Below are 10,348 nucleotides of genomic sequence, written 5' to 3'. Positions count from 1 at the left end.
AGAAGGGAAATACCACCCCAAGGGCAGCTTGCATTCCATGACAAACTGAGCTCTCTTGCTCCATTCAGGAAGACTCCGAGGGACTATCTCAGATCCAGTGCTCCTGGTGGGGTTGGCTAATGTTTCTTCTGTTGCAACTAAATCTCAGTTCAATTTCTGCTCAAACCTGCTTCCCACAAACACTTAACAGGTGTGGTTCCCTGGGGGGATGTACTCACCAATAAACTCTCACATACAAATCTCTGCCTTAGAGTCTCCTTCCAGGGAATCCAAATTGATACTACAGTAATTGCTTATATACCATTTGTTATGTGCCAAGAACTCTTTTAAGTGCTTTACATCTCCAAACTCATTTAATCTTTACAAAATCCTTATGTAGTAGGAAGCATTATTGTTTCTAAGACCATGATGCTGCTCAGTAGGTGAGCCAGGATTTAAAGCCAGGATCCTGAATCTAGTTTCTTAATCACAAAATCTCCCTTGTAAGATTAAATATATTGAGCATTGTTTTGAAAAATCAAAAAGATAAAATATAACGAGATGTGTACAGAGGTCTGGAAGAGAAACAGCATAGCATGTCTGAGGCAATAAAAGAAATCCAGGGGCCTGCAGTAAAGTTAAAGAAATAGGCATACAGAGGGCTTTGGAGATGAGTTTCATCTTAGTTCAGTAAAGCTTTCTATTGGATTTCAGTACATGTCCTCTGACTTTGAGCTTAGTGCATACCATGGTTGCCTACTCAAGAAATCTGAAAATGTTTTCTCTGCCAAGTTACAAAGGCAACTTTGACAAGAAATAATTGTCTGTGCCTTATAAATTATATTAGACTGCAGTGGTCCAGTGTATCAGCTCAGTTCTTTTGGTTTCAAGGTGCTGGTCTATTTCTTAGATGCCTGTCTAACTAAACTTCTTTAGGCTCGCCAAAGGAAGACCCAAGTTTCTCCAAAACATCCTAAATTTTGAATGGTCATTGCCTTTTGTGATGCAAGCTAGCTGACTACTCATTTCAATGATCTTGAATTCCTTCTGCTCTTCCCTGATCCCTACCTAATATCAACTAATCCTGAAACATATAATTTTAACTCAAATTGGTTAAAAGATCACTGACTCACATAAGAGAATAGCTACTATCATTTATGCCCTCCTCTATCATCTTCTGCAGGGCCCAGAGCCACCCCAGGGACGCACCAAGGGACAAATGGCATTCTTAGACAACTTGGGGCTCAGAAATGGAGGCAGAAAAGAGCTAGGACCGGTTTACAGAAGTTGACTTCAAAGAAGATTTCATTTCCAGCCGGAGGACAGATGTGACTACAGGCCTTCTTCACATTGCCAAATAGCGCTTCATTCACATTAATAGGCTTTCTATATTTTAAAAGGCAAATCTCTCTAAGGGATCTAGAAAAAAAAAAAAAAATAAAATAGGCCCTCTTTAGTCATGCATGTCTAACTTCTTTCAAGGCCTCTAGTTATCCCTATGTCTGATAACTCTCTCTGCATGTGATACCATATCTCCCTCTATATCTGACAGCTTTCTCAGGACCTCTGGGCCCCTTGATCCTTCCACTGCTCTAGGCCTCAGGGTCAAGGGTCAAACCAATAGATGATTCCATGGCAGTTGGCAGCCCTGTTAGCAGGTCAGCCGAGATACAAGAGTGGCGAAGAGTGGGATTTATTTTCTCTGTTCCATAGGCTTCTTCAGCTTCTGCCACTGCCAATGCCTCAGGAATTGCTAAAAGTCTAGATTTTGCCCTTCCTCCTGTGACTAATCAAATCAGAGAAGACACATGTGAGATATTGGTGGTGATCTCAGTTTGAAATCCCCACTCACAATGGTGCATATGTCAACCAGAAATATCCAGGCCACCAACATGTTCTTCTCCTCCTGGGCCTTAGTCTTCTCGGCGGCAGGAATCATCACAGAAGAATGGGTTGAAGTAAAGTTGGAAACAAAAAAAAATACAATAAGCCACAGTCCATGGATATCTTCCACTACTATTTGGCCAGAAGGTCAGAACTATACAACAGAAAGAGACGGGTGGAGAGGGAAGGTTCATTTTTCCTTGACTTCCATTCATCTCACCAAATTACCCACTATTCGCTGGTACAACTTCCTCAGGGTGCAGTGTGCCCACTTCCATAATCAACATAGTCAAGGCCGACTCCAAAATCTCACCATTTGCTTGTTTTGGAGAAAAGTTTAGAAGCTCACAGACTCAATTGCTGGACAGTTGAGATGCTTTGGCAGTAGCAGCAGGGGGCCAGCACATCTAGAACATGAGGGTATTAAAACAAAGGTAACTGGCAGCAAGAAAAGTAGGTTGTACTGCCCCTAGAGGTGGACAGGATGAACTGGAGTATTTAACAAGAAATAAGTTCTGAGAAAAGAACAGAAGAGAAAGAACAGAGACGCCAATATAGAAAACAGTTTCCTCTGGTTCTCTCTCACATTCAGCTTAGGGCTCCCTGCCTCTTTAGTCTTTCCTCCCTTCCCTCTTTATTATTTAATCGCATTTTTCACCCTATTCCCATTTTTTCTTGAAGATTTGTGGCCCTCAGGTGGAAGTGACCCTAGAAGAAATATCTGTCCTTCTCTCAATACAGTTTCTACTTTCCAACAGATGACCTGGAAGTGGTCAGGATTATGCTGATTTTGGTCCTCAGCCTTTCCTTCTTCCATAACTTGTTCCTGGGTTTGGAATTCACCTACCTGATTCCTCAAACTAAACATACCCTCTTCATCATTGTCTTCCTCAGTTTCCTCACAGGTAACTTCCTGGAACCCCTAATACACTCTTGGAGGTATACTTGGGTTGTGGGTCCAGGCTGTGGGTTTGACTAACTCAGCCCTCCCAATTCTTTGGCTCAGATATACAACTTGTGAATGAGATCTACCATGGAAGTGGGATTGGTCTTTGAACAAGGTGCAGTTGTACAGGGTGGAGGTTGGGAAGTCAGGCATATCTGGGGTTAAGACTTGAATAGAAGAACCAAAGTTTCTCAGAAGGGACTTTTTCACCTTTTGTCTGGACATTAGGTATCCTTCTGCTCTGTGCACTCCTACTGTATCACCGAAAGCTAAGGCAAGGTCAATCCGTGTACTACGCTAGTTACAAGATCACCTGGATCATCTTCACTGCCTACTTAAATGTTTTCATCTTTATTGCCTGTGGTGAGTGTCTTCAGGGCCCTTGACAGGTGATAAGAACCAATCCAATCCTGATAGAGGGGAGAGTGGAAGGATGGAAAAGAGGAATGGGGGGAAAGATACCAACCCCTGCATTTTGAAAGGCTAAAGTTGAAGTAGACTCACTCTCTAAGGACAGTTCCTGCAAGGATAAAGTTAGAGATTAAGGCTATGTGAAATGTTCAATATGCTTGCTGCAGAGGGCAGCTCTTCATTTCTGCCTGTTATACTGTCTTTCACACCCTCCCGCTTCAGGACAAAAATAACCATCAAAGCCACGACTAAGGAGAGTGGCTGATATGGAGTGTTCAAGAGGGGCAGTAATCCTGAGTGTGCAGTGTAGGGCCAAGGCAGTTTGAGGTCAGAGAGAAGCGATATCTGATGCTAAATGGCCACCCATCAACACCGGAGACCCTCCTTTCCTAAGAGGTCTTCAAAATTTCATTTGAAATTGCACGTCCTAACTCAGAAGCGTGTCCTCTTTCAAAAAGAATCCTCAGTTTTGTTGAGTTGAGCAGGATTTAAGCTAGCTTATACACACTGCCAGTCTCTTCCAGTAAAGCATCTCCCTCCTGAAGGGCAGTCCACTGGACTCCAGGCCAGGGTCTCTCTGCCAACATGGAGAGAAATGTTTCTGTGACTCTCCACTGTTTCTTCATTACCCTCTTCTGGCTTCTCTTTTCCCCAGGAATCCTCTCCGTCCTACAGCACAAGCAGTCCATCAGTAGTTGTGCCTGCCTGACCATCATTCATAAATCTGCCAGTGAAAGTCAGGATATACAGCAATCTGGGAATTCTGTCAAAGTTGTTTCATTACCGGAACTCACGGCAATGCCTCGTAGTATTGTCCGTGTGCACTCCTCACATACAAAGGAAGATTCTCCAAACAAATCACAAATCCAAACACGTCGTGTAACCTGGGCTCTATGAGTTGACAATTTCTCTCTCACTATATGCTCATCCTAATGGAAACAGCTTTGTGTGTGTGTGCTGTGTGTATCTCCAACTGTGTTGTCTGTGTTTGGCATTATGTAAATAACTGTGACTAAACTGAGGTCTGTAAGAAGATCCAGAAGATGGCTTTTTTTTTATCCTGGCCTGCTGAACAAAGTTTCTTCTATTTGTTCTCACCATTTAATAACATTTGTTATTAATATAATAAATATTATTATATAACTAATATTTGCTGCATTGTTAATTATACACATCACAAAGATTTAGAAAAATATATAATACATTTTGTTTTTTATTGTAAAATATTTCAAACATTCAGAAAGAATACAAAGTAATATGATAAACACTTGTGTACACATCATCAAACTTTATGAAATTTTAACATCGTGCCCTATTTGTGTTGGATATTTTTGTGTGTGTGTGAGGAAGACTGGCCCTGGGCTAACATCCATGCCCATCTTCCTCTATTTCATATGGGACGCCACCACAGCATGGCTTGACAAGTGTGCATCGCTGGGCGTCTGGGATCCAAACCGGGGAACCCTGGGCCACCGCAGCAGAGCGCGCGCACTTAACCGCTTGTACCACCTGGGCGGCCCCCAGTGTCAGATATCTTTAAATTAAATTTATAGACGTTATCTGATGTTCCTCTAAAATGTTCCCTAATCTTGTTTTCCTCTTTGGTCTCTCATCACGAAACACTTTTAATGATGCATTGCTGATCATTTTACATTCACGTTGTCATTTTTACTGCAATATTATGCATCTATAAAAATTATATAGATTAGCTTTCCGAATGTTCAAAGATTATTAAATGTCATACTGTTCAGATCATTTTTTGCAACTTGCTTTGTTCACTCAACTCTATAGTTTTGTGATTTATTGATGTTTTGTTCTACTTCAGTCACTGAAACTCCTGTTAACCTTTTCATTGCAGAGACAATGTAAAGTACTCGTTCCCCACTTGATGAAAACTTAGTTGTTTTCTTTTATCCTGTTACAAACAATACTGCTGTGAACATTCTTGTACACAGCTCCCTCTGTCTGTGAGCTAGAGCTTCTCTAGGGTATTTACCTAGACTAGAATAGCTGGATCAGAGAGTATATTCATTTTGAAGTTACCTAAATATTGACAAAATGATCTCAAAAGTGGTTGTACCAGTTTACACCTCTGCCAGCAGCGTGTGAGAGTTCTAGTTTCTTTGTGCTTAGCCAGTGCTTGTGTGATCTCTATTTGCACTGTCACTGAGTGTGTGCACCTTTTCATAATTGAGCTTTTGGCTTTCCACTTCTGTGAGTTACTGCTTGACCACTTTCCCAATGGATTATTTGTCTATTTCTTATTGATTAGTAGTTCTTATATACTGGAAACTGGTACTAATTGGTTGTGCTTGGCTTTTAACTTTATTTGTGATGTCATTTTGTTTTACAGAGGTATTCAAATTAAATGTAATAACAGCATTATCAATCTTTTCCTTTTAGTTGGTGCTTTAATGTGTCTTGTTTAAGAAATCTTTCCCTACTCTTTACTCCAATTGGGAATAATCTTTGTGAATTATATAAGGTACAGATCCAATTTTATCCCTGTTCCATGTGGATAACTATTTATCCAGAACATTTTATGACTTAATTCCTTATCTTATTGATTCATCATATATCAATATACATACATGTAAGTCTGTTTTTTGATCTCTCTAGTATATTCCATTGGTCTATTTTTATATCCCTGCACTGTACCATAGCCTTAACTACTATGTAGTAAAAGAAAGTATGATATTGAATAGGTCCAAGTCCTTGATCTTGTTCAGAATTTTCTTGATGTGTTCTTGGCCTTTTGGTCTCCATATAAATAATGAATCGGATTAGCTTGTAGGGTTCCGCAGAAATCCCAGTTATGATTTCATTCAGAATCTTTTTAATTTATTAACTAATTTTGACAGTACTAATAGTATTTCTTTATCCAACCCCAAAATATGATATTTATTTAGGTCTTCTTTTATGTTCTTCAATAATGTTGTGTGATTTTTTTCCCAGAGAAATCTTTTGTTAGGTTGATTCATAGGTGACTTGCAGTCTTGTGCTTTTGTGAATTGGAATATTTTATAGTCTTTTCTGTTTACTTATTACCTGTGTAAAGCTGTTGATCTTTGTATCTAGAAACCTTACCAAACTCTTATTTTAGTTCTAATAATTTATCTACAGACTCTTTTAGATTATCCTTGGAGGAAAACATATTGTCTGCAGAAAGGAAATGTTTATTTCCTTCCAATATTTATATCACTTACTTCTTTTTTATTGTGTTTTCTTATACATTGGCTCAGACCTTCAGGATAAGGTTGAATAAGGAAAAAAGATAATAAGCATCCTTTCCTTGTTCTTTATTTTAATGAGAATGCTTTTATAATCCTAATAGTTGATTATATATACACTGTAGAATTTGGCATACTTGCCTTATCAAATTTAAGGACTTCCCCTTATATGTCTAATTTGCAGAATATATTTACCAAAAATAAGGGTTTAATTTTATTGAATATTTTTATGCATCTATTGAAATATCAATTGATTTTTTCATCTAGTCCCATAATAGGATGTACTATTAACATATTAATTAATATAATTATATAAATAAATTATAATTTGTGGAGATTTTTCTGTTTTTGTTTTTTGAGGGTTTTTTTGCTGAGGAAGATTCGCCCTGAGCTAACACCTGTTGTCAATCTTCCTCTTTTTGCTTGAGGAAGATTTTCCCTGAGCTAACATCTGCTGCCAGTCTTCCTCTATCTGGTATGTGGGTTGCCACCACGGCATGGCCACCACCGAGAGGTGTAGGTCCACACCTGGGAACCAAACCAGGGCTGCCAAAGCAGAGTGCAGTGAACTTAACCACTAGGCCTTGGGGCCAGCCCCTTTTTCTGTATTTCATTGTGAAATATTTCAAAGATACAGAAAAAAATAGAAAACAATATGCTAACCACCTGTGTACTCATTGCCTAACCTTATAAAATCTTAACATTATGCCCTATTTGTTTTAAATTAAACTTACAGACTCAGCTGATGTTCTTGTACAAATTTCCCTAAAATCATTTTCCCCCTTTGTTTCTCATTGATAAACCCTTTGCATAGCTGGGGAAATCCCTATTTAGTCATGCTGTATTTGTTTTAATAAACTGCTAAGATAAATTTTCTAATTATTTTAGAATTCTTAAATCTATTTTTAGGTAAAATTTGGCTATAATTTCTCTTCTTGCACTCTCCTTGTCACTTTATCTTTTTTATAGGTTTGTTTTCTTTTGGAAGAAAGTTTGAGTAAACTTTTTTGAAATATAACATGCACACAGAAAATTTTACAAATGATAAGTACAAACATTCTCTTTGAATGTTCACAAAGAGAACACACCTGTGCAACCAGTGCTTAAATAAGAAAACAGAATATTAACAGCACCCTAGTAGTCTCCTTTATGCCATTTGAGTACAAAGACATTAACTACATCATTTCAAAAGCTATAGATTGATTTTACCTGATTTTAAATTTTATAGAAATGGAGTCACTTAGTGTGTACTCTTTGTGCCTGGCTTTCTTTATGAAATATTATGTGTGTGAAATGATCAATGATGTTGTATGTGGTTCATTCATTCAGTTTATTCATTGTCATTGCTGCAGAGAATTCTGTTCTATGACTATGCTAGAATATATTTATCCACGTTACTGTTATGGACATTAAGTTGTTTGAGGTTTTGGACTATGAACATACTTGTACCTATATTTTCACGGACATACATAAACAGTTTTGTCATTCACCTAGGGGAGAATTTTTGAGTCATAGTTTATCCATGTTCACATTCAAATTTGGGACACCACCAAATGATTATTCACAATGATTGTACCAATTTCATACTCCCATGAGCAGTGTGTGAGAGTTCTAATTGCCCTGCATCCTTGACAGCACTTCATGTTGTCTGTCTTTTTCATTTTAGCCAAGTCACTCTGGTGGGTAATAGTATGGCAAACATAAAAATAAAAATACCAATTGTGGTTTTAATTTGCATTTCTCTTATGGCTAAGGAAGTTGAATGATTTTCATTTATTTATTGACCACTTGGATATCCTCTTTTTACATACTTGTTCAAATATTTTGCCATTTCTCTATTATCTGTCCTTTTATTATATATATATATTTTTTTTTTTGAGGAAGATCGGCCCTGAGCTAACATCCATGCTAATCCTCCTCGTTTTTGCTGAGGAAGACCGGCTCTGAGCTAACATCTATTACCAATCCTCCTCCTTTTTTCTTCCCCCAAAGCCCCAGTAGATAGTTGTATGTCATAGCTGCACATCCTTCTAGTTGCTGAATGTGGGACGCAGCCTCAGCATGGCCGGAGAAGCGGTGTGTTGGTGCGCGCCCGGGATCCGAACCCGGGCCGCCAGCAGTGGAGCGCGCGCACTTAACCGCTAAGCCACGGGGCCAGCCCTGTCCTTTTATTATATTTTGGATATAATAAATATTTGTATATTGCAAATATTTTCTCCTACTCTATAGCTTGCCATTTTATGCTCATAATGAAGCCTTTGATGAACAGATGTTCTTATTTTGCTATAACACAATTTATCAATTGTTTCATTTTATGGATAGGACTTTTTATAACCTATTTAAAAAATCTTTTACAACATCAAAGTCATGAAAACATTTTCCTATGTTTTCTTATAAAACGCTTTGTTGTTTGACTTTTCATGTTTAGATCTTCAATTTATCTAGAATTGATTTTTATGTATACTTTAAGATAGGAAGTCAACATTTATTTTTCTTAAATGGATAACCAATTTGTCCGATATTATTTAGTGAAAAAATATTTTCCCTACTACACTGCAGTATCACATTTATCATAAATGGGGTGAATATATTTGTATAAATCTGTTTTTGGACTATTTCTTTTTTGTGGAGGAGTGGGGTCTATCCTAATGCCAGCAGCTCACTGCCTTAATTTCTAAAGCTTCATATTTAACTTCTAGTAAGATAAATCCTCCGGCTTTCTTCCTCAAAACTATCTTGGCTACTTTTGAAACTTTGAATTTCCATATACATTTTAGAATTAGATTACCAAATTACACGAGAATATTTGTTATGACTGGATTGTATTAAAACCATAGATCCATTTGGAGAGAAATCAAATCTTTACAACATTGAGTGCCCATGTCAATGAACAGACATATTCCTCCAGTTATATAGATCATCTTTAATATTTCTAAGTACTGGTTTTGGCTTTCAGTATAGAGGCTTTTCACATTTTTTGTTAGATCCCTGCATATTTTTTCTAATCTACTGGTAATAGTATCACTTTAAAAATTCATTTTTCTCTCTTTAATGCTCTTTGTAGGAATACAATATATTTGTGTACAACGAACGTCTAAATTCACTTATTCTAATAGATTATTTTATTTTCTATGTACAAAATTATATATCAAACAATAACGTTTTTATCTCTTTCTTTATAATGCTTATGTCATTTACTTGCTTTTTACTTCATTTACTTACACTGGTTAGGACATGAGTACAATGTTTAATAGAAGTGTACTGTTGAGCATCTAAGTCTTATTCTTAATCTCCAGGAAAATGCTTGTAATAGTTCATCATTAATATGCTATTTGCCAGGAATTTTTTTTTTCTTTGTAAATTCTCTATATTAGATTAAGCAAGTTCTCTTCTATTTCTAGGGAAATATTTCTATTTTCCTGGGGTTACTTTTTGTCCTGCCATGAATAAATAATAAATATTTCAAATGTTGTTTCTGTATTCAATAAGAAAATAATACAATTTCTTTTACTTTGTTTGGTTGATCGGGTTAAATTGATTTTTCAATATTAACCTAACAGTGTATTTCTGGAATAAACTCCACTTGTGTTAATAATGTATGCTTTTTTTGTGATTTGTTAATATATGTTAAGGAGTTTTGCATCTATATAGGCACATGACAGGGATTATTCTGTAATTTTCCACTTCTGCAGGGTCTTTTTCAATTTAAGACGTTAAAGATTTGCTAGCCTCATAAAATGAATTTGGAATTATTTTTTTCAATCATCTGGAAGAATTTGTTTAAAATAAGTGTTATTTCCTTCATAAATGTTTAAAATAATTCACCATGGAAATTTTCTGGCCTAGAGTTGTCTTTGTGGTAAAGCTTCTAAAAATGAATTCAATTTATTTAATTGAT

General features: G+C 36.9%; 1 protein-coding gene across 1 annotated transcript; it reads left to right on the top strand.

Moving 5' to 3' along the window:
- Window positions 1–1,832: 1,832 nt before the first annotated feature.
- TMEM225 (transmembrane protein 225) lies at window positions 1,833–4,117 on the top strand. The gene is made up of 4 exons (XM_058544480.1): window positions 1,833–2,010; window positions 2,622–2,768; window positions 3,038–3,172; window positions 3,876–4,117. The coding sequence occupies exons 1-4, from the start codon at window positions 1,833–1,835 to the stop codon at window positions 4,115–4,117; spliced, it is 702 nt and encodes a 233-aa protein (XP_058400463.1).
- The last annotated feature ends 6,231 nt before the right edge of the window (window positions 4,118–10,348 follow it).

The sequence above is a fragment of the Diceros bicornis genome, chromosome 7 (genome assembly GCF_020826845.1).
Source record: "Diceros bicornis minor isolate mBicDic1 chromosome 7, mDicBic1.mat.cur, whole genome shotgun sequence".
NCBI lineage: Eukaryota > Metazoa > Chordata > Mammalia > Perissodactyla > Rhinocerotidae > Diceros > Diceros bicornis.
Note: the sequence above shows the minus strand (reverse complement) of the source record. Positions and strands in the feature narration are given on the sequence as shown.

Coding starts and splice junctions, on each gene's coding strand:
- TMEM225 (XM_058544480.1), top strand. CDS start 1,833: ATGGTGCATATGTCAACCAGAAATATCCAGGCCACCAACATGTTCTTC. Junction 2,011..2,621: donor CACTACTATTTGGCCAGAAG/GTCAGAACTATA, acceptor ACTTTCCAACAG/ATGACCTGGAAGTGGTCAGG. Junction 2,769..3,037: donor CTTCCTCAGTTTCCTCACAG/GTAACTTCCTGG, acceptor TCTGGACATTAG/GTATCCTTCTGCTCTGTGCA.